General features: G+C 54.9%; 3 protein-coding genes across 5 annotated transcripts in view; 2 read left to right on the top strand and 1 right to left on the bottom strand.

Moving 5' to 3' along the window:
- Positions 1 to 2,225: 2,225 nt before the first annotated feature.
- ARFIP2 (ADP ribosylation factor interacting protein 2) lies at positions 2,226 to 9,292 on the bottom strand. 2 transcript variants are annotated; one of them, XM_058184750.1, is made up of 9 exons: positions 9,148 to 9,292; positions 8,455 to 8,562; positions 7,133 to 7,241; positions 6,716 to 6,811; positions 6,444 to 6,577; positions 4,209 to 4,430; positions 3,437 to 3,594; positions 3,175 to 3,349; positions 2,226 to 3,072 (listed from the first exon to the last, which is right to left on the bottom strand). In XM_058184750.1, exons 2-9 carry the CDS (start codon positions 8,551 to 8,553, stop codon positions 2,917 to 2,919), a joined length of 1,149 nt encoding a protein of 382 aa, XP_058040733.1. In that variant the 5' UTR covers positions 8,554 to 8,562; positions 9,148 to 9,292; the 3' UTR covers positions 2,226 to 2,916. The 2 variants fall into 2 exon arrangements, with proteins under 2 accessions (XP_058040733.1, XP_058040734.1); XM_058184751.1 differs by lacking the exon at positions 6,716 to 6,811.
- Positions 9,153 to 10,818, top strand: TIMM10B (translocase of inner mitochondrial membrane 10B). Its single transcript, XM_058184757.1, has 3 exons — positions 9,153 to 9,317; positions 9,404 to 9,499; positions 9,626 to 10,818. The coding sequence occupies exons 1-3, from the start codon at positions 9,279 to 9,281 to the stop codon at positions 9,794 to 9,796; spliced, it is 306 nt and encodes a 101-aa protein (XP_058040740.1). The 5' UTR covers positions 9,153 to 9,278; the 3' UTR covers positions 9,797 to 10,818.
- A 142-nt stretch (positions 10,819 to 10,960) lies between these two features.
- The window catches only part of DNHD1 (dynein heavy chain domain 1), a 94,130-nt gene continuing 86,187 nt past the window's right edge, over positions 10,961 to 18,903 (top strand). Inside the window, exons 1-11 of one of the 2 annotated variants that reach the window (XM_058184723.1) lie at positions 10,961 to 12,869; positions 12,948 to 13,124; positions 13,458 to 13,661; positions 13,793 to 13,903; positions 13,998 to 14,154; positions 15,340 to 15,591; positions 15,759 to 15,902; positions 16,056 to 16,143; positions 16,441 to 16,706; positions 17,393 to 17,636; positions 17,718 to 17,875. In XM_058184723.1, coding sequence (XP_058040706.1) covers positions 11,854 to 12,869; positions 12,948 to 13,124; positions 13,458 to 13,661; positions 13,793 to 13,903; positions 13,998 to 14,154; positions 15,340 to 15,591; positions 15,759 to 15,902; positions 16,056 to 16,143; positions 16,441 to 16,706; positions 17,393 to 17,636; positions 17,718 to 17,875 — 2,817 coding nt within the window. In that variant the 5' untranslated portion in view covers positions 10,961 to 11,853. Of the gene's footprint in view, positions 12,870 to 12,947; positions 13,125 to 13,457; positions 13,662 to 13,792; positions 13,904 to 13,997; positions 14,155 to 15,339; positions 15,592 to 15,758; positions 15,903 to 16,055; positions 16,204 to 16,440; positions 16,707 to 17,392; positions 17,637 to 17,717; positions 17,876 to 18,903 lie in introns of those variants that run through there. The other variant, XM_058184725.1, reaches the window with a different exon arrangement.

Consider the following 18,903-nt stretch of genomic DNA (forward strand, 5'->3'; position numbering starts at 1 on the left):
CACCAAGAGTTTTGGGAGCTGAATGCTGACCTGGCTGTCCCAAAGGTGCTTTTCCAAAACGCAACTGGACTTTTGTTCTTTTCTTGAAGAGAAGAATCTTGAGTTCTGGAAAAGCACCTTGGGAGAACCACGACCTGGATGACCCAGAATCTCCATAGACATTTAGCTATGCCCAGCTGGCTGGACTGTCCCTACCTTCCCGTCCTCCAATCTCCATTAATACTTTAATTTCACCCGGGTGTGTGTGTGGGTCCAGTTTATTCTGTTGGTGCTGTTAGGTTTCTGTAGGCCGTCGGAGTTTTGTGCTGTTAATAAATGAAGTGAATCGCATTGATCCAGGAAGACTTTGCACAAACAAGGCGGAAGGCTGACTGCTTAATACTGTGAGTGGAATCATATGGGGGAAAAGCACATGCAAAATTGAAGGGATTCAGGAATTACACCCAGGAAAACAAGGTGTGATGTTTGACATCTTGATGGATAAGCGCACAGGCTTGTGGTGACTGTAAAGGTGCATTAGTTGCAAACAAGACATTTCTACATAGGCAGTGCCCTGTTTTGGCTAAGTATCTGGTATGCAGTAAAGTTTAAATTTCTGATACAAACAGGAATTTGGATCTGAAGATAATTGTAAAGAAAAGTTGTGGTTAACAGAAAAGAGAAGGTGTCCTCCCATATGATACATCAACAATTAAAATTCACAAGTAGATGAATTTGTGCACTTTATTCATTAAAAGGGGAGATGGTGAAATGTGCCATGTGTTCTGTTGTGAAGCATTGTGAGAAGCAAAAGGGCTGCAGTTAACCACTGAATGCTGTGGATTTTGGGCTGCTAACATGTCTGCGCTGCTCAAGGAGGGGATGGACGGCATTGAGGTCGACGTGACTCGCTTCTGGCTGAGAGTGAATGAGGATTAAATCCCAAAACAAACACTGGGAGGACTGAGGAAGCCTTGGCTGCACTAGACAGCAGAACAGACTCCTAGAGCTGGAAGGCACCTTGGAGGTCATCTAGTCCAACAGCCTGCTCAAACAGGACTCCCTGTACCATTTTGGACGATTGTCCAGTCTCTTCTTAAAACCTCCAGGGTTGGAGCAGCCACAACTTCTGGAGGGAAACCATTCCACTGACCAACAGAAATTTCTCCTTAATTCTAAATTGGTTTTCCTTTAGTTTCCATCCGTTGCTTCTTGTCCTGCCCTCAGGGGAACACTGCAGCTGAGCCCCCTTTTTATTATTAAATTATATCTAATCTACATCTTTCATCCACCCAGAAAAAAACTGTATGATTGAGACACAACATTCCTAGAAAGCAGCCGGTGACCTTATGATTAATAATCCACTTTTCACCCCATTCCTAATTGGCTGAAGAAATAAAATTATAGACGTGGACTAAGTATGCCAGAATAGAAGTAAAATTCTTCACTTAGGAAAGACAAACCCAGGAGCTCAGAAGAGAGATGTGGGGCTCTGTCCTGATCCTAGAGGATGAAGAGTTACAGGGTTGTTGGCTGCATTCAGTGTGTGAGGCTGCAAAGGGGGACCAGAAGTGAAATGGCTATTTTGCTTTCACACACAGAGAGTCCTGGATCTGCCCTGGGAGATTTTAGTGTTTATGATGCTAGGCCCACATTTGCGGGAGCAGTTGGTCCAAGGGATGAGGAGAAATGATGGGGCCTGTGCCCTAGACATGCCAGCTGCAGCCTGTCAAGATCCCCGCATCCCAATTCCTGCTTGCTGCTGCTTGTCCCAGATCCCTGGCCTGGGACAGCGCTCGCCAACTCTCTCTTCCTTAGCCCGAATCAACCAAGCTCCACCAGCCCCTTTGGATGGGACTGGCCTTGACCTGTCCTCCTTGGGCTGTGCCCCAGGAAGCACAGCGGAGCAGGACCTCAGCCTGGTGCCTGCAGAGGCAGCCCAGGGCAGACTTTGGCTCCTGTTGCAGCCGCAGCACACAGCCGGCTCAGGCTCTGGCTCCGGCAGCCATGGCCGGCAATTCCCACTATAAAAACCACCTTAAGTGAAGAGGGGAACTCAATGCGTAACTGGAGAACTGCCCCTCCTCCCTGGCAGTTGGGAGTCGGCTCTGACAGCAGCATCTTTGCCCACCAGGGGGGCACCAGATGGCAGAGCTGCCTGCCCTTTGCTAGGTCGCCCCCCCCCCCGTGCCATCCTCTGCTTTGGCCAAGGCAAGCCCCGGGCTTCGTAAAGAGATTTCTGCAGCCATTTGGTACCGTTTATTGGGGAATCTTTACAGATGTGGGGGCCGGAGTGTCGGTCGGGGGCCGGCTGGGTGGAAGGCCGGAGTTCACCACCCACAGCCCCCACCGGGAACACAATATGGGACACTGGCCATGATGAACGCACACACCACACACACACGCACGCACCCTCCCTAGAGGCTGGAGCCGGGAAGTGTTTGGTCCCTGGCCCCCAAAACGGGGGGCCAATATCATCTTGGGCTCTTCACCCCCAGAGCAGCCCCCGCAGGTCCAATGCCACCAACCCATAGCTGCTTTCCTTGAAGGTGTGGGGCAGGATCTCCAGGCTGAGGGATGAACAGGCCGAGGGATGGAGGGCCAAGGCCGGTGATGGCCAGCCAGGAGATGGAGAGAGTGGCTGGGATCAGATTGGGCCTGACTCCCAGAAGAGACCCTTTATTGGGAGCAGATGGGGACACCCTTCCCCCCACCCTCAGAGTAAGAAAGTGCTTGTAGCTTCCTGGCATTGTGGAGGGACAGGGAGGTGGGCTCGGCTGCCCCAGCTCTTCCCCCCCCCAGCCCCGCGAAATGGGAAGGGACTTAACCCAGCCCCTGAAGGGCACGAGAGAGGAGAGGGCCCCACGGCAGGGCCCTCCCTCCAAGTCCAAGTCCGTGAAGGGCAGGAGGAGCATGGTGGGGGGGGAGGACCCCTGCTCACTGCTCCTCCAGCCAGGAGGGCTTGTCGGCCCCGGGGCTCTTGAGCTTGATGTTGAACTGTTTCAAGGTCTGCTCCAGCTGCTGCTGGTTGCCAGCGAAGTAAGCTGAGATGGCGTTGTGAAAGAGCAGGAGCTGCTTGTGCATCACCTTCACCTGGGGGTGGGGGTGGGGGGAATGGAAGTGCAAATCAGCGTCCATCTGGCACCAGTGCCCTTGGTCAAAGCTGCCCCTCCCTCCTCCGCCAGCCAGGCTCACCTTGTTCTCTTCCAGGAACTTCAGCTTGACGGCCACGTCCGCCCGCAACTTCTCGTACTTGGCTCGATGGGCCTGGAAGTTGGCCTGGGCGGCATCCAAGCGACAGAGTGTGCTGGCATCCCGGGGCCCCAGGCTGAGCTCCTCCAGGTCTGTGCGGTAAGCGTCGTACTCCAGCCTGTACCGGGTGTGTGTGTGTGTGGAGGGTCAGAGGGGCCACGGCAGCCCTGCCCCGACCGACCCCCTTCCCCTAGGGAGGACCCACCTGGCCGTCTCGTACTGCTTGACGGTCATGAGGGTGTCCTCCATGGTTTTGTTGACAAGGGTGTTGATGCTGGAGACGAAGAAGTTGACAGCTCCCAGCAGGGTCTCTCCATTCTTGCACAACAGCTTCTGAGTCTCGGCGTTGTAGCCGAACTCTTCCTGCGAGAAGGAGGGCCAGAGGAGATGAAGGAAGCTCCACCCACCTGGGACCCTCACCACCCCTACCACGGAAGGGCAGCTGCACCTGCTCTGCCTCAAAGGGAGGGCTACCCCGTTTTAAGAGGGGGAGGAAGCTTTGACCTCCCTCTGGGTATTTTGGAGGGGAGGAAGCAGCCATCCTCCTCCTCCACCCAGAATTCTCTTTTAGCCAGCCCCCCCCCCAAACCCGCCTCGCATATCCACCCCAGCCATGCCCTTCCCCAGGCCTCATCTCCATGCTGGAAGCCTGGCTCTACCACTGCTGGGATAGACCACTGGGGGAGGGGGGGCAGAAGAGCCCACCAGCTGCCTCCTCCTCCTGGGAACAGCAGCTCCCTCCCCTCCCTGCAGCTGTCCTCACCCAAGGGTCCTGTGGGCTGCTCCTCTTTCACGGGCAGCCTTCCCAGAGCAAGTGTTCCCCTCCCAGAGTCGACACTTTCACTTCTGCCACTGCCCACTGCCTGTCCCAGCAGGGTGAGTCAGCCTTCTGAAAGTCCACAGGCCAAGGGAAAGAAAGCCTGCCCACCAAGAGGGTGGGAGGTCTGCCAGGAGGAGGGTGGGAAAGGTGCGCTCACCTGGAGCTCCGGGGACTTCTGGCTGAGGTCCGAAAACGCGTCCGCCAGGGCATGCTGCGTCTGGACAAGGCTGTAGAAGTGGTTGGTGAGGGCCCGTGCCAGGCCCAGCAGGGACTCGTACTTGCGCTTGGTGTCACGCAGCAGCTCGATCTGGGTCTCAAGCTCCAGGTCGACAGTCCGCGAGCCACGCCCAAAACGCTCTGACAGCAGCTGCTTGGTACACTGAGCGGGTGGGGAAGAGCAGAGAAGAGTTTGGCTTTTGGGAAAGGGTCTCTTGCAGGGGTGAAATGCTCTTGGTTTGGACAGGATTGCGCGATTTGGTAACGATGGGAACGAGTAGTTCGGAGAACCGGTAGCAAAAATCCCTGCCCCCCTCCACCGCCCACACCTTGCTGTTCCTCTTCTGTCCCTGAAGCTCTCGGTGATGATATAGCTGCAAACGGCCTTAAATGACTGCCGCGGCATTTCAAAGGGCCGCACTACAGCTGATCAGCGCTGTAGGCAGCTAGTAGACTGGTGCCTCTATTTTTAAAGAAGGTAGACCAGTGTGCTCCCAAGTTTTCTATACTTTATTATTTTTATTATTTATTATTATTGGCCATGACCATTCAGTCACCTGACCAAGCCATGCCCACCAATTAAGCCACGCCCACAGAACCTGTAGGGAAAATTTTTAGATTTCACCCTTGGTCTCTTGCCCTTATTTACCTGGTGACTCTGAGAAGAGCGTTCCCTGAAAGCCATCAGAATGGCCGGAAATCAACTTACAACAGGAACAAAATGGCCAAGACCTGAGGAAGGGCACTTTCTCTGGCATGGAAGGGGCCGGTGGGTGCAGGCGAGCTGCCTCAGAGGAAAGGGAGCTGCAGGAGAGGCACACCTGACAGTCCTCAGTAATGCAGGACAGCTGCCTGGGCAGACACCTTCTACCCAAAGTTTCCACAAGCATCCAGGGAAGCCGCTCACATAGCCCCACATAGCCCAGGGGCTATGTGAGGATGTTTTTTGTAGATTTTAGCTCTGCCTTCAACACAATATTTCCACATAGACTACTGTCTAAACTTATGGATCTTGGACTTTTTTATTCAATCTGCCTTTGGATTATGGATTTCCTGTCTGGCTGCTCTCAGAGGGTCAAATTAGGTAATCATCTCTTTCAGCCCTTATTCTTAACACTGGTACACCACAGGGTTGCGTGTTGAGTCTCTTACTCTATATGCTTTATGTGCATGACTGCATTCCCACTCACGCTAGTAATACTATTACTAAATTTGCAGATGATACCACAGTGGTGGGACTGATCTCCGCGGTGGTGGTGGATGAGTCTGCCTATCGAGAGGAGGTGGACCGGTTGCTTTTGTGGTGTGGAGACAATAACTTGGTCCTTAACACCATTAAGACCAAGAAGCTTATAGTGGACTATAGAAGGAACATATCAGACATCCAGCCCTTGCTTATCAATGGAGACTGAGTGGAAAAAGTGGCCGTTTTAAGTTTCTGGCCGTTAGCATAAAAAGAGGAGCTGACCTGGGACGCTCACCTTCAGCACTGGTCAAAAGGGCACAGCAAGATTATACTACCTGAGACTTCTCAGGAAACAACAACTGAATGGAAAACTGCTGGTGACCATGTACTACTGTACCACAGAGAGTATTTTAACTTACTGAGCTTGTGTATGGTTTGCCAATTGCACAGGGGCAGATAGGACAATGCTCCAAAAGGTCAATGTCATTGTCCAGAGGGTCATTGGTTGCCCCCCCCTTTGGAAGAGCTTTATAATTCCCGCTGCCTTAAAAAAGTTCAAAACGTTTTTAAAGATCCATCTCATTCTGGGCACCCTTTTTTGGAACTATTACCACCTGGCAGGCGGTACAGGATAATAAAAACAAAGACAAATAGGCTGAAAAACAGCTTCTATCCCAGGGCAATAACTATTTTGAATTCTACTGTACAATGCAATATTAATGCAATATCAGGTTTTCAATTCAATTGTATAGAATGTGAAGGATGTGTGTTTGTTATATTTTTATAGTTATAATGTATACGTAAGATGGTATTTAATTTCGTTGTACGAGGTGCAATGACAATAAAGTAAACTAAACTCTCCCCACCAGCTGTCACAGGCCAACTCATCCTGGAGAATTGTCCGCAGGGACCTGAGGAGCTACAAGAGCCAGTCGTAGCCCTGCAATGGGACTCCATTCAATGCCTCCCCCCATTCCCCAGTGGACTTACTTTGTAGGTGTTGATGCCCCATTTTCTGACAATGTCAAACTTCTCCACGGCCACTCCTCGTGTGGCAGCAGCAGCTGCTGCTGCCTCCTCTCCTGTCATGGCTGGGTTGGGGTGAGGCTGATGCAAGTTGGAGCCTGCAGTTGGCAAGAAAGGATGCCCACCAGAAAGACAGCAACCCCCTTCCCTCCCACCTTGCACATTTCCCCACTGAAAGGGCTGCAAAGCCCCCATTTCCCCAGAGATTCCCCCACTGGCCCCACGCAGGACAATACCTGTGGCCATGGGAGCCTGGCTGGCTATGCGGCTGGCAGCTGAAGGGCTGGGGGAGATGAGTGGTCCTCGGGGAGGGTGAGATGGAACGAGGGAGCCTGAAATGGAGGCCAGGGGAGGGGAGCCATACCAGAGGGGATGAGAGAACACAAGGGGTGGGGAGGCGATGAGCATGACACGTGGGCAAGGAGATGAGGCGAGATGGGAGGTGGCATACTAAGGAGCAATGAGACAGTGAGAGTCCCTCAAGCCGCCCCCCTCCCTCTCGCCTCAAATGGAGCTCTGGGGGGACGGACATGGCTGCCTGCACAGGGAAGGGGGCTTCCAAGTGCTCTCCAACCCCCCAGATAAGAAAGCTAGGCAATGGCCAGGCAGCGCCGCCCCGCTCAGCAGCACCATCAGTCCCTGCAAATGCTGACCTTTGATGATACTGGTGGGGACAATGCCCTCAGCCGTTCCACCATAACCTCCAGAGACAATGCTGGTCTCGTTCAAGTTGGGCCCCGACACCATCACTTGCTGCAAGTCCTAAGGAAGTGGGGAGGGGGGAGGAATCAAGCTGCCAGCTGTTTCCCCAGCAGGGCTGCCAGGTGCAAGGAACCCCAAGCGACACAAGGTGGCACCTTTCCGGCTACTGGCTTGTGGACAACGGGAATTTTGCCACTCACTGCAAAACTGCCAAGCTTTAGGAAGGGCCCCCTTTCTTCAGCCGCTTCCCCCAGGCCTCTCGGCTCAAGTCCAGCACAGGGGGCCTTTCCCCAGGCCTTCGATTCTGCCTTCAGATAGCCAGTGAGAATTCTCAGGGGCCAAAGCTATAGGGTCAGAGGGCGCCCAGCAGAAGGGGCTAGCAGAAGAGGCTAGTGTTTTCATACAGTCAGCACTGGAATGGACCTGAGAGAGCATCTAGTCCAGCCTCTGCTCAGGGCTAGGTCTAGCAGAGGAGGATTTTCCAAAGGGCATTTAGCCCTGATCCCTCGAAAAGGACAACACTGTCATTAGAGCTTCGCCTCTTGACCAGGAACTCTGGGAATCTATTTTAACTAGAGGGTTCGGCAACCTGAACAAGTTCAATCTCCCTGCTGCCCCCACCACCCCCAGCCTTTCTGATAAGAGGGCACCCAGCCTTTCCCAACAGTGGGAGCAATTAATGAGTGGAACAATTTGCCTTCAGAAGCTGCGGGGGCTCCAATAGTGGAAGTTTTTAAGACGAGACTGGACAACCATCTGTCTAAAATGATATAGGGTCTCCTGCTCCTAGGGGGTTGGACTAGACCTCCATGGTCCCTTCCAACACTGTTATTCTATGTTCTACCTTCTGTTTGGGAACCTCTAGGAAAGGCGAAATGCCCACTTCCGTGCCTGCCTGGGCCACTGGTTCTTGTATTTAGCCTGAGCCACCTTTCTTGAATTGCTTCTGTCCCATCCCTCTTCTGCTTGGCAAACCTTCAGATAGTTGAAGGTTGCTTTCATCAGAGGTTAAACATAAGCAAACTGAAGGGCTTGGCTTGGAATCCTTTGCCCCCTCAGTGGCCTCCCCAAACTTCCTCCAATGTACACCCATCTTTTTGGACTGCCCAGGGCTCCAAAAGGGATCTGGTGGGACAGAGAGGAACCCGATCTTTGTGATGTGTGTTTTCTGCTTTTTCCTGCCTCCCTTCCAACTAAGGCCCTTTCCCTAGGAGTCTTGGCCCGAGAGAAAAGGATCCAGGAACTCGCTTCCTTCTCCTTTCCCTCTCTATACCTGCTCCAAGCCGTCGTCATCCGCCAAGCGCCTGGAGTCTCCATTGCCGTGGATGGCGATCTCCATGGTGGCTGCCTTGCTCATGGATCCTTCGCTCATGCTTGGTGCCTGGGGGGCAACGGGGGGGGAGCTTGAGGTGCTCGGCCTCGGCCCACCCGCTCGCCCTTCCGCCCCCCCCCGTCTCTTCCGCGGACGACACTGAGACGGCTCCCAGGGGGCTCAGCCCGGGGCAGGTGCGGTGCTGCAGCCTCCTGGGGAGCCTCGGGCAAAAGGGACAGGTCAGCGGCCGAGGACTCCCCCCTACCGCACGCACCCGCACCCTCTCTCCCGCCGGCCACAGCAAACCTTTCCCGGCGGGAGCAGGGGCTATCGGAGGCCGGGCAAAATCGGGCGAAGGGGTCTCCTGCCGTCCCCGATACCCGCGGAGACCCCCCACCGCCCGCCCCGCGAGAGCGGCTGCGAAGGGAGTCCCATCCTCGGCAGGGAGCGGCCCCGCCGGGCGCCCGCAGCACCGACCGGGGAAGAGTGACGCCGGAGAAGGCCGGACGAGGCCGCCGTCGGGGCCAGGGGCCGCACAGCCCTCGGGCGCCCAGAGCCACGACCGCCGCCCCTCCCGCAACAGGAGGCCGCGCCGCAACCGCAGCCCGCCAGCCCCCCGCGACCGGGGGACGAGGGAGCCAGTGCACCGCTCACCCGCGGCGGGCCGGCCCCGGAGGCTCCGGCGTCGGTCGGGCGCGCGTCGGCCCCAGCGCAGGCAGAGCGGAAGCGACGTCGGGCGGCGGAAGTGGCGTCACGGCGAGCGCAGGGGAGCGCGCCCAGCCCGCATGGAGGATCCCGCGCCGGAGGCGCAGCAGCTGCGCAGCGTGAGCGATCCCCGTCCCGTCCCCTCCTCTCCCTTCCCCCTCCCCGGGCGGGCGGGCGGGCGGCTGAAGCGTGGCTCTCGTTGCAGCTGCGGGACTTCCTGCTGGTCTATAACCGCATGACGGAGCTTTGCTTCCAGCGCTGCGTGGCCGACCTCAACTACCGCGCCCTGACCCGCCACGAGGTGAGTCCGCGGGGGGGGGGAGAGGGTGTCCGGTTCGGCGGTGGGCGTGGGAGCGAGCGAGCTAGCTAGCGAGCCCCTCCCGCCCCGTCTCCCCCTCCCTCCCGCCCTCTCTCCCGCCGCCCGCAGGAGGCCTGCCTGGACGGTTGCGCCGGGAAGCTGGTGCGCTCCAACCACCGCCTGATGGCCGCCTACGTGCAGCTGATGCCTTCCCTGGTCCAGCGCAGGATTGCCGACTACGAGGCCGCCGGACGCGACCCCGCGCCTCCCGCCACCCTCCCGGGGTCCGACGCCTCTTGACCCGCCTGCGTCCAGCCCGCGCTGCCTCCGCGCTGCCCGTTTTGGGAGGAACGCTCGGAGGCCCCGAAGAGCGCGTTTGTGGCAGCGCCAAGCTCCAGGAGACCCCGCGGACGCAGGTATCCTTCGAGCGGAGGAGAAGAGGCAGCGGCTGTAGGAGGACCACTTGGGAGCTGAGACAGGCTCCTTAGAAAAAACGGGCGTTTCCCAAGGCCCAGCTGAGTCGCCAGCAGGAGGCACTGCCCATCAGACACCCGAAGGGCTCAATGGGAGCTTTCCATGACTGAGAAACATCCTGGTCCAGGCGGATGTTCTTGGGGCCGTTGAAACCCAGCCTTCAAAGCTTTTTGTTAACCACCACCTCTGCTTACCAGAGGCTGCTTCTCCTTTTCCCAAGCCGAGGTGGAGGCAAGAGCCTAAAACGCTCCTACCCGAAGGATTCTGGTGAAGGACCATGCCCAGCCCTGGACTAGGTGCTTGAAGGAGGACTCTGACAATCTAGAATTGGTGCTGGTGGAATCTGTTTTCCTAAAGGGTGCCTCAGGTGGCCTTGTTTCTTCAAAATGGCTCAGGAAGTCCCAATGCTTGATACCTGAGATCTGTGTTGCTACTCCATTGCGCAGCTGAGCATTAAGCTTAATTTGTTATGCTTAAGTAAGCATTAAGCAGGCCTGGCCTGGCCTGGCTTCAGCCACAGCACTGGGTTTTCCCCGAGGCACACTTGCTTCCAATGTGACAGGGAGGGTCTGCGGGCTGGTGGTCTTTCAGGGCGCCTGTGAGATCATTGCTTTGAGGCTGGTAGCAGCAGCAGCAGGACCAAGACCCATGTAGGATGTGAGGCAGGAGTGTTTTAAGTTCCTGGAAGGAACTTAATTGGTTGGATCGGATTTTTTTATTACATGTTAAATGTTAAATTCAGTAATTGAATTACCTCATTTTCGGGATATACACTGTACTTGGAATTCTACAGCAATTACACAAGTCTTGTTTTTTGGATTGCATTAAATGATGAAAGCGATACAGTTTCTGAGGCTAGTAACCCATCTCATTTGGCAAGAACTTTATGCTTTGTGTATAGAAACATTGACCACTTGTGGGATTTATCCCTTCAGATCAGCACCTGGCTTATATGGAATGTGTGAGATTTAAAACCCAAATTTGATATTCACAACTCCAAGACAAGTCTGATTAACAAAATCAAAGATTTATTGTAAAAAAATATGAAAATAAAATAAAATAAAAAAAGCGGTTGCAAGCGCGGCCTCTTAGACTCTTCCCAATTGGATTGAGTTCAAAGAGCGCAAGAAGCAGTTTTCAAGCTACACATTTTATACTCCTACACAATGCACGCCACGCCTAAGAAATTCCCCCCTTACCCACTTTGTCCTTTTAGTTGTTTTACACCTTTAAGGGTCATCTTGGCAATTTCCGTCCATTCTCTGATATCTTTTCTTATTTACTTATAATTTTCACCTTGGGCCAATGTTCCTGTCTCCTGATAGGATTTTTGGCTCAGGTGTAAGTTTGTGTCTCTGGGGAACTCTTATCAAGTCATAATACATTGTCTCCACAATTGATTACATTACCAATTATAGTCACTTTGCATAGTCAGAAAACAGCAAACAGATAGTCTCACACTTTGGTATTACATTTGTTACAATTTATAAAAGAATAACCTTTATTTATTTCCTTTAAATGGCAACATGTCTTGGTTACACAGTTCACCTTTAGAGGTGAGGGGTGTCCTGTGAGGAGGGGAGGACAATACAGCTTTATGCCATCTGGGTCGCACAGTCCAAAGATTTGCTTTTCCACAGGTCATGGAGGAACCATACAAGACAGAAATTTTATTGTACTTTTGCTAGTTTAAAGAAAACAAAGTGAATATGCTTGTACTGTGGAACATATTGCATGAATATGAAGGTGGGTTGCTAAATGCAGCAAGAACCCCTAGAATGAATGCCAGGTGAGGCAAGGTAGGGTGAGGGCCACTCAGAGATTTGATCTATTTACGGAAACTTGGAATGTTTGTGATGTCCTGTTAGTCTGCATTATTGTGGATGGGATGTTTGACAGGGAAAATGGAACGAATTTATCAGATTTATACATTGCTCTCAACTCACCCGATGATTTTGGGTGGGGTACACTTAATAGCCAAACAACTTATTATAAAAGAAGCCAAAAAACTTGTGTTTCGAGGGCGCCCTATGCTCGGGACGTCCCCTCGGGCCGGGCTGGAGGCCCAGAAGCCGGGCGTGGGAGGAGCGCGTCGCCCGGTCCTGCCTGCAGGGGGCGCGGGAGGGCGGGCCGTTGGGGCCCCTAGCGACGCCGCGCGCGCCCCTAGCAACGTGGGCCCAGCCATCATGGAGCCGCCCGGCGCCCAGCCGCCCGTCCCGGTGCTTCCCGAGGCCCGGCCCTCGGAACCCGGCGGAGCTTCCCCGCGGCAGCCGGACCCGGCCTGGGCGCGCTCCCCCCGGCGGCGCCTGGCCACGCAGTTGCGGGAGGCGGGCCGCGCGGAGCCGCGGGAGGTGGAGGCGCTGCTGGCCGAGCTGTTGGCCGTGTGCCGGGCGGTGCTGCGAGGCGGCGGGCGGCGGGCGTGGCTGCGGCTGCTGGAGGCGCTTCGGCTCTGCGCCCCCTTCCGCGGGCTGCTCTCCGGGCGCGCCCCGCTGCCCGCCTACCTGCGCGCCCTGCGCTATCAGGCCTGCGGGAGCCGGGCGCTGCTGGCCGACCTAGGCCTGTGGGGGGCGCTGCGGAGGGCCTTCCCCCGCGAGTGCGCGGCGCTGCGGGACGACCCCGAGGCCCCCTGGCCCCTGGCCCTGGCCACCGAGGCCCGCCGCCTGCCCGTTGCCCCGGAGCCGGCCTTCGCCGGGCTGCCCTGCCCCTTCCGCGCCGCCTGGGACGCCCCCGCCGCCGGCCTGCTGCGCCCGCGCCCCGTCTCCCTGCCGGAGCTGCAGCGCTGCGTGGGGCCGGTGGGCGGCCGCCTGGCCCGCCGGGAAGCCCCCTGGGAAGGCGGGCTGGGCATGCTGCCCCTGGCCCTGGCCGCCGCCCTGCCCGTGGACTTCGCCTGCGTCGCCCGGTGAGCCTCGCCGGAGGGAGGGAGGCCGGCAGGTAGGGTCGCCTGAGCCCCTGACTCCCCCTCCCACTCTTGCCACAGCCCCTCTCTGGAATCCGCCAAGGTCACAAGCCCCGCGGCGGCCCTCGCCCACACAGCCCCGGCGGACAGGCAGGCCCCGATGAGCGGACTCCAGGTAGCCGAAATCCTCTCCGGGAGGTACTACGCGGGGGAGATCCGGTTCTTCTACCTGAACACGGCCCCGAACCGGCATTTCAGGTAACCCGACCGAGGCTCCGCTCTCCTTGTGCTTGCTACGGGCGGGAGGAGCTTTGGCAGCCCCTGCTCGCGGGCTTTTGCTCCCTGCAGGAGGGCAGCTTGCAAGAGAGCCACCGGTTGCGTTCCCTGCGAAGGTGCTGGGGACGGGAGTGATCGGCTCGCGTGGGGCGACGGGCTAGGCGAGCCCTTCATGCAGGGCCGGAGCCTCTTCGGCTGCAGCCTCTGACCGGAGGGGGGGGGCTGGAAAGGGCCAGGGCTGTCCAGCCTCTCCGCGGAGACGAGCGTTGTTAAGGAATTTCCTCTATGGCGTTCTTCCTCCCGCCCTGGCTGCAGGCCTTACGACCTAGTAACCGTTCCAGGATACTTGATCAAGCCCCAGCACTATGTCTTCTCACCCTTCGGGGTGCTGTGCGTGCATCCCGAGGAGGGCTCCGAGGCACTTTCCTTGGGCGACTGGCATCGGGAGGCCAGGCTGTGGCAGCTGATGCAGTACATTCCTTTCTTCCGCCTTTTCTTGGTCCACAAAGCCTTCACTCGGTAGGACGCCTGGGAAGGGGAGATGGGGGATTAGGAAATGCCCCTCCTGCATTGTCTGCTGCTCTGTGGAGAGTTGCTTGGAGGAACTTAACTCAGCCTTCCTCAGCTGGTTCTCCCCTCCCCCCCACCAGGTGGTACTTTAACGTCAAACATTTGCAATACTTGAAGTGCCGGGAGAAGCTGAGCCTTCAGTTGCTTCAAGCGGTGCCCCATTTTGGAGCAGCGCTTCTTCACATATCCAGGTTGGGATGCAGAGAAAGCAGCGAGGAAGTCCTGGCACAGGGGTTCCTCTGCCGCTTCATGGCCTCTGCAGAGGTTTCTCTCTTTCCTGTTTAGACTCTTGCAGGAGCTGCAAGCCGTTCACTGGCTGCCAACCGGCACCAGCAGGTGTTACAACTTTGTTGAACTCAAGCGGTCCCTGGCCCAGATGAACAGCAGCGCAGACGGGTACCTTCACAGGTTCCTCTCCCTCTGCACCTCCATCTTGGAGCTGGTGAGCCTTGGCCTGAGTGGGACAGGGGGGCTTGCAAGGGGGAGGAGGGTGTATTTGTAGGGGAGTGTTGAGAAAAGGCCCAAGCTGCTCAGGCTCTGTGTTGCAAAGACCCCCTTCTGCTTATAGAGACAGCCTCTTTCTCTCAAGGAAAGCTTTGGATTAGATTGCAAGAACTAAGAAAATAAATCTCATTTTAACTCTTGTCACATTTCACATTGGAGACGCAGCCTGGTCAGTGGTTGTGAGCTGATGTGGGGAGCATATTTCAGCGAGGCAATTTAATTTAATTACTTTAGTAGGTTTGTAATGGTCACACACTCTATAAGAGTCCAAGAAACTAAGCATGAAAAAGCAGTCCACACTAAATGACAAGGCAGCACACAAAAAAAACCCTTATACAGCTCCCTAGGTTTACTTGTTCTTAAGCCCCGTCTCACACTCACAGAGCCTTTTCTTTCCTGTATTCACCAAACTGTATTCATTGGTCAAGTGCAACCAGCAGCTTCTACAAGTGAGAGGTTTTAGCCAGTTGATTCCTCCCAATGTGTTTGCAAGCTTCTATCTTAAATCGGATAGTCTTGGCAAATTCATTTTTGTAGAGGTCCACTGTGGAGCAAGCAATGCTCTGTTCCATCCGGTTTTTCTTCTCACTGTTGGGTTTTCTGAAGTTGAGAGATGCCTTGGAAGAAAGTGGCCATTCAGTAGCTGATTAATGATAACAGGCAGGCTCTATGTTTAACTATTGCAGGTATCCTTGCCGCTCTCGAAGCTTGTTGTTTGCTTGCAGACGCTTCATTACCCGACTAAGTCACATAATCACAGTAGCGTGTGGGGTTTTCTCCCTGTTTGTAGTCCACAGTTTGCCCAGCCAATGTTGGAGGGCATATGGGTTTCTCCTGGTAGTGCCTTGATGAAAGACTGTTTTCTGCTTGATCGTTTGTCTGGTGTGTTTAACCCTGCTTCTTCCTGGGTAGGCTGCTGGAGAGGGTGTGGGGTTTTTTTGTCTCCTTCCTGGATTTTTGTCTCTTTTAAATGGTGTGTAAATGTGGATTTATATCTTCGCCTCGGCAGACACGGTCTGCAACGCTGGAGGAGTTTCAGACCGGATCTGCGAAGATGAACGACCTCTGTAAAGGGACCCAGGATTCTCAATGGGTTCCACTGTTTTGTGTGTAATGCTGGCAGGTACGAGATGACACCTACAAGATGGTCCATGGGCTGCAGATGGAAGTGCAGGGCTACAAGTTGTACATCACCAAAGAGTCCCCATACCAGCAGCGGCTGCAGTTCGAGAGGCTGCAGTGCCGCTTGCGAGAGGCCGAGTCCTGGCTGCAGAAGCTGGGGGCCCTGGCCCTGCTGGTGAACTTCCTCGTTTGCCAGACCCTCATCTCAGTGATGCACCAGGAAGTCTCCACCTTCGTCAATTGTACCATGCAGGTCTGCCTCAAGAAAGAGGATCCTGAGGGGGGAGGAATTGGTGATGATCTCCATTGGTGGGGGGGGGGGAAGAGATGGAGTAAACCTCCAGGGAAGCCCCGCTCCTTGGCTTCCAGGACTGAAGAGCATCTGTGTTCACACCGGCCTTTTGACTTCTTCCCTTGCAGGCTGATGGCTCCGCCCGGAAAGCCGTCCTCCGGGTGCAGCTGGTCTTCAGTGCAGACAATCAGCTCGTGGTCTTTCCCTCCAGTGAGGATCTGGAAGACTGCCTGCTGGGGGCTCTGCAAACCATGGTGGAGACCGTCCTGGAGGTGGGCTAGAGCAGTCTTGTTTTTGTGGCTCAGCCTCTCCCGCATGCCCTCAGTCGCCAAGCAGGATGGCCCATGAGGGGTGTCCGGGATGGGACTGTGGGTTCTGATCTGAACTGGCTGCAGCCCAACTTTTCTGGCTTTCTGTGCCTGCAGACCACCCAGGTTAAAAGTGAGAAGGCAGAAGCTCAAGCAGGCCCCAGAACCAGGACACCTGAAGCAGAGTGTCCGCCTTCCCAAGCAGGTGGGGAGCCAAAGATCCTGTTGGGAAGATGGTTTGGGAGCAGCGCTGCCTGGTTTTGAGGTGGGAGCAGAGATGCCCAGGAGGGAGGCCTTTTGCTTAGTGGCACAAAAAGGGTTGTGTCCTTTTCAACTCCGCAGAGATGAGGGGCACTTGCTGCCCTGGGTTGGCTTGATCCTCCTGTGCCTCTGTTTCAACCCTTTATCCAATCCATAGCTTTAAGGTTTCTTTTTAGCTGTGTTGCACAAAATGTGCCTTTTCAGCAAACAGCAGTTTGGTCCTTCCTTTTTCTCCTTAAAGCTGGAGACGTGGCTGGCCCAGCCAGTGGGAGTGATCAGATCTCCAGGTTGCGTGAGCAGCTGCAGCAGATGTCGGTGACGGTGCTGTGTGGTGATAAAGCTCAGCTGGTGCATCATTTGGACCTGAAGGCCTGCAGTGGGCTGCAGGTGGTGGGGCACCGGCTGCGGGCCGAGTACCCCTTGATGTCTCGTGAGCAACTAGAGACCGACCTGCACTCAGACAGCATCATCCAGAAGTCCATGGCTAAACTGCGGGACCTCTTCATGGTGAGTCTAGTTCGAGGGCCTCTGCTGGCCCCTTCACCTAATTTGACAATGTTTTCCTACAGCCACCTGAGAAAATTGAGAACTTAACAAGTTGAAGGGATAGGACTCTCGGGTGGTTCCGCCTCCAATCCAACCTATCTTCAGGGAGGCCCCATCCCTGCAGGGTGTGGGAATGGACCCTCTGTGAAGCACAGCACAAGAGCAGCGCTCCTCTGAGGAACTCTCTTCCTGTGAAGGTCCTCACCTGCTCACACCTATGGGACGCTGTTTGAGCAGGGAGGGCACAGCCTCCGGTCTCTGTCCAAATAACCTTTTTGTAGGCTTCCTTTGGGGATGGACATTTTTGCTTTCCTTCTGAGCACTGGGCTACATGTGTCAGGAGGAAAGGAGCTCCTTCGCCCTTCAGAAAGTGACCTTGGCTGTATGTTGATAGGTGACAAATCTAGAGTTAAGTACAGAAGGTATAATAAATGGTCTGCCCCTGCACAAATAAAGTTATTCAAACCCCACCCCCCATTTCCCCGAAAGGAATTAGCCCAGGAACCAAGGAACATGCCTGGCTCCAGCTTTGGCATGCCAGGAGGCCTTCTTTCCCCACTGAAACCCCTTCTCCCCCTGGGCCTTGTTCCGTCAGGAGAGCCTCTTGTCGCCTGAAGAGCCTGGCTGAGCACTCTGTCTTCCCACAGGCTGGGTTGGCAGAAACGCAGCTGCTCTGCCGAGAGTACTCTTGGCTGGGCCAGATCTACCAGTACGTGCACAGCTGGAGTGACGGCCAGCTGGAGAGCATGAAGGGCCTACCGGCAGAAGAATACGTGAATCAGATCCTCAAGTTGCGCACCTGGGCGGTCCAGGTGCAGAAGGTGCCCCAAGTGGTTATCACCTTCAACCGCTTCTTCCTGGTGGACTGCAGTGGCATCCTTCAGGACATCTGTACGTGTTTCCTGGGGTGAGGAGAGGGAAAGGGCCTCTCGTGCTGCCGGCGCCCCTGAGCTTGCCCTGCTCTCTCCCCAGTGCCCCTCCTGGCCTCCATTGACGAAGATATCCTGACCCTCCTGCTGAGCGAGACCACCAAGCGCAGTGAGCAGTTCATCGCCGAGTTGGCCTCGGTCCTGCAGCTGTACATGAACATTGGCACTGACATTTTCACCATTGCCAAGTGCTCACAGAAGGTAGGCGCCTCTTCCGGCAGTGGAGGTGGACATCTTCAGGCACCTTTCCCTTCCCACGCAGGGCTCTCATGCGCACTGGGTCTTCCCTAGAATTATTTTGCTAGCCTGGGAAATTAAGGGCATTGTACCAGTGGTGAGCAGGATGGGTTGTGTTTGTGATCTTGGGCTCTGGAGAGATGCCGATTTGAATGTGAGGGTGAGTTGAGGTTGTCTGGGTGGGACGCTGCTGGAGAGCCTTGGCTGGATCTGAAGTGTGTGTGTGTGTGTGTGTGTGTGTGTGTGTGTAAATAAAATTAGCCTAGGAGAATTCTTGAAGAATCCTTACTGTCTGTTAGATTTTTAATGATTTATTTTACAAAGTGTCTGCATATGTGCATACCCACATGTGTGTATACAGTTTTATACAAAATGCATGTGAGGGGTGGCCTTATTTCTTGGTAGGCATCCATTAGCAGCAGAAACAAGCACTTTGGTCTAGTGCTTAAAGCCCCAGGCTAGAAATGGGGAGATGGCGAGTTCACTTTAGCCATGAAAGACAACTGGGTGACCTAGGGTCAGCTCCTCTCTCAGCCTAACCTGCCTCACAGGGTTGTTGTTGTGAGGAACATAAAAGACGGAGGGTATGTTGGATCTGTTCACCACCTTGAGATTTGTAAAAATAATAAAGAGATATAAATAAATAAATAAATATATTAGATATGAATGCCATCTTCAGTTTATAAAAAATAATAATAAATTAGTATCCAGGATCTGTGAGGAATTCATTCTTACGATACCTCAGATCAGAGGTGAAATGCTCCCGGTTCGGACCCAGTAGCGATGGCGGGTGATTCAGAGAACCAGTAGCAAAAATCCCTGCCCCCCCCCATGCCCAGCTGAGCCATGTGATCATCAGAGGTTTTTTTTTTACTTTTAAAAGCATTTTTTCTTCGGCCAAAAAAATGATGATCGCACGCTCAGCTGGGATCGTTTGAACCTTTTAAAAGCATTTTTTCTACTACTGAAGTGGTTGTAAAAAAAATGCCTTT

The sequence above is a fragment of the Ahaetulla prasina genome, chromosome 5, assembly GCF_028640845.1.
Source record: "Ahaetulla prasina isolate Xishuangbanna chromosome 5, ASM2864084v1, whole genome shotgun sequence".
Classification (NCBI taxonomy): Eukaryota; Metazoa; Chordata; class Lepidosauria; order Squamata; family Colubridae; genus Ahaetulla; species Ahaetulla prasina.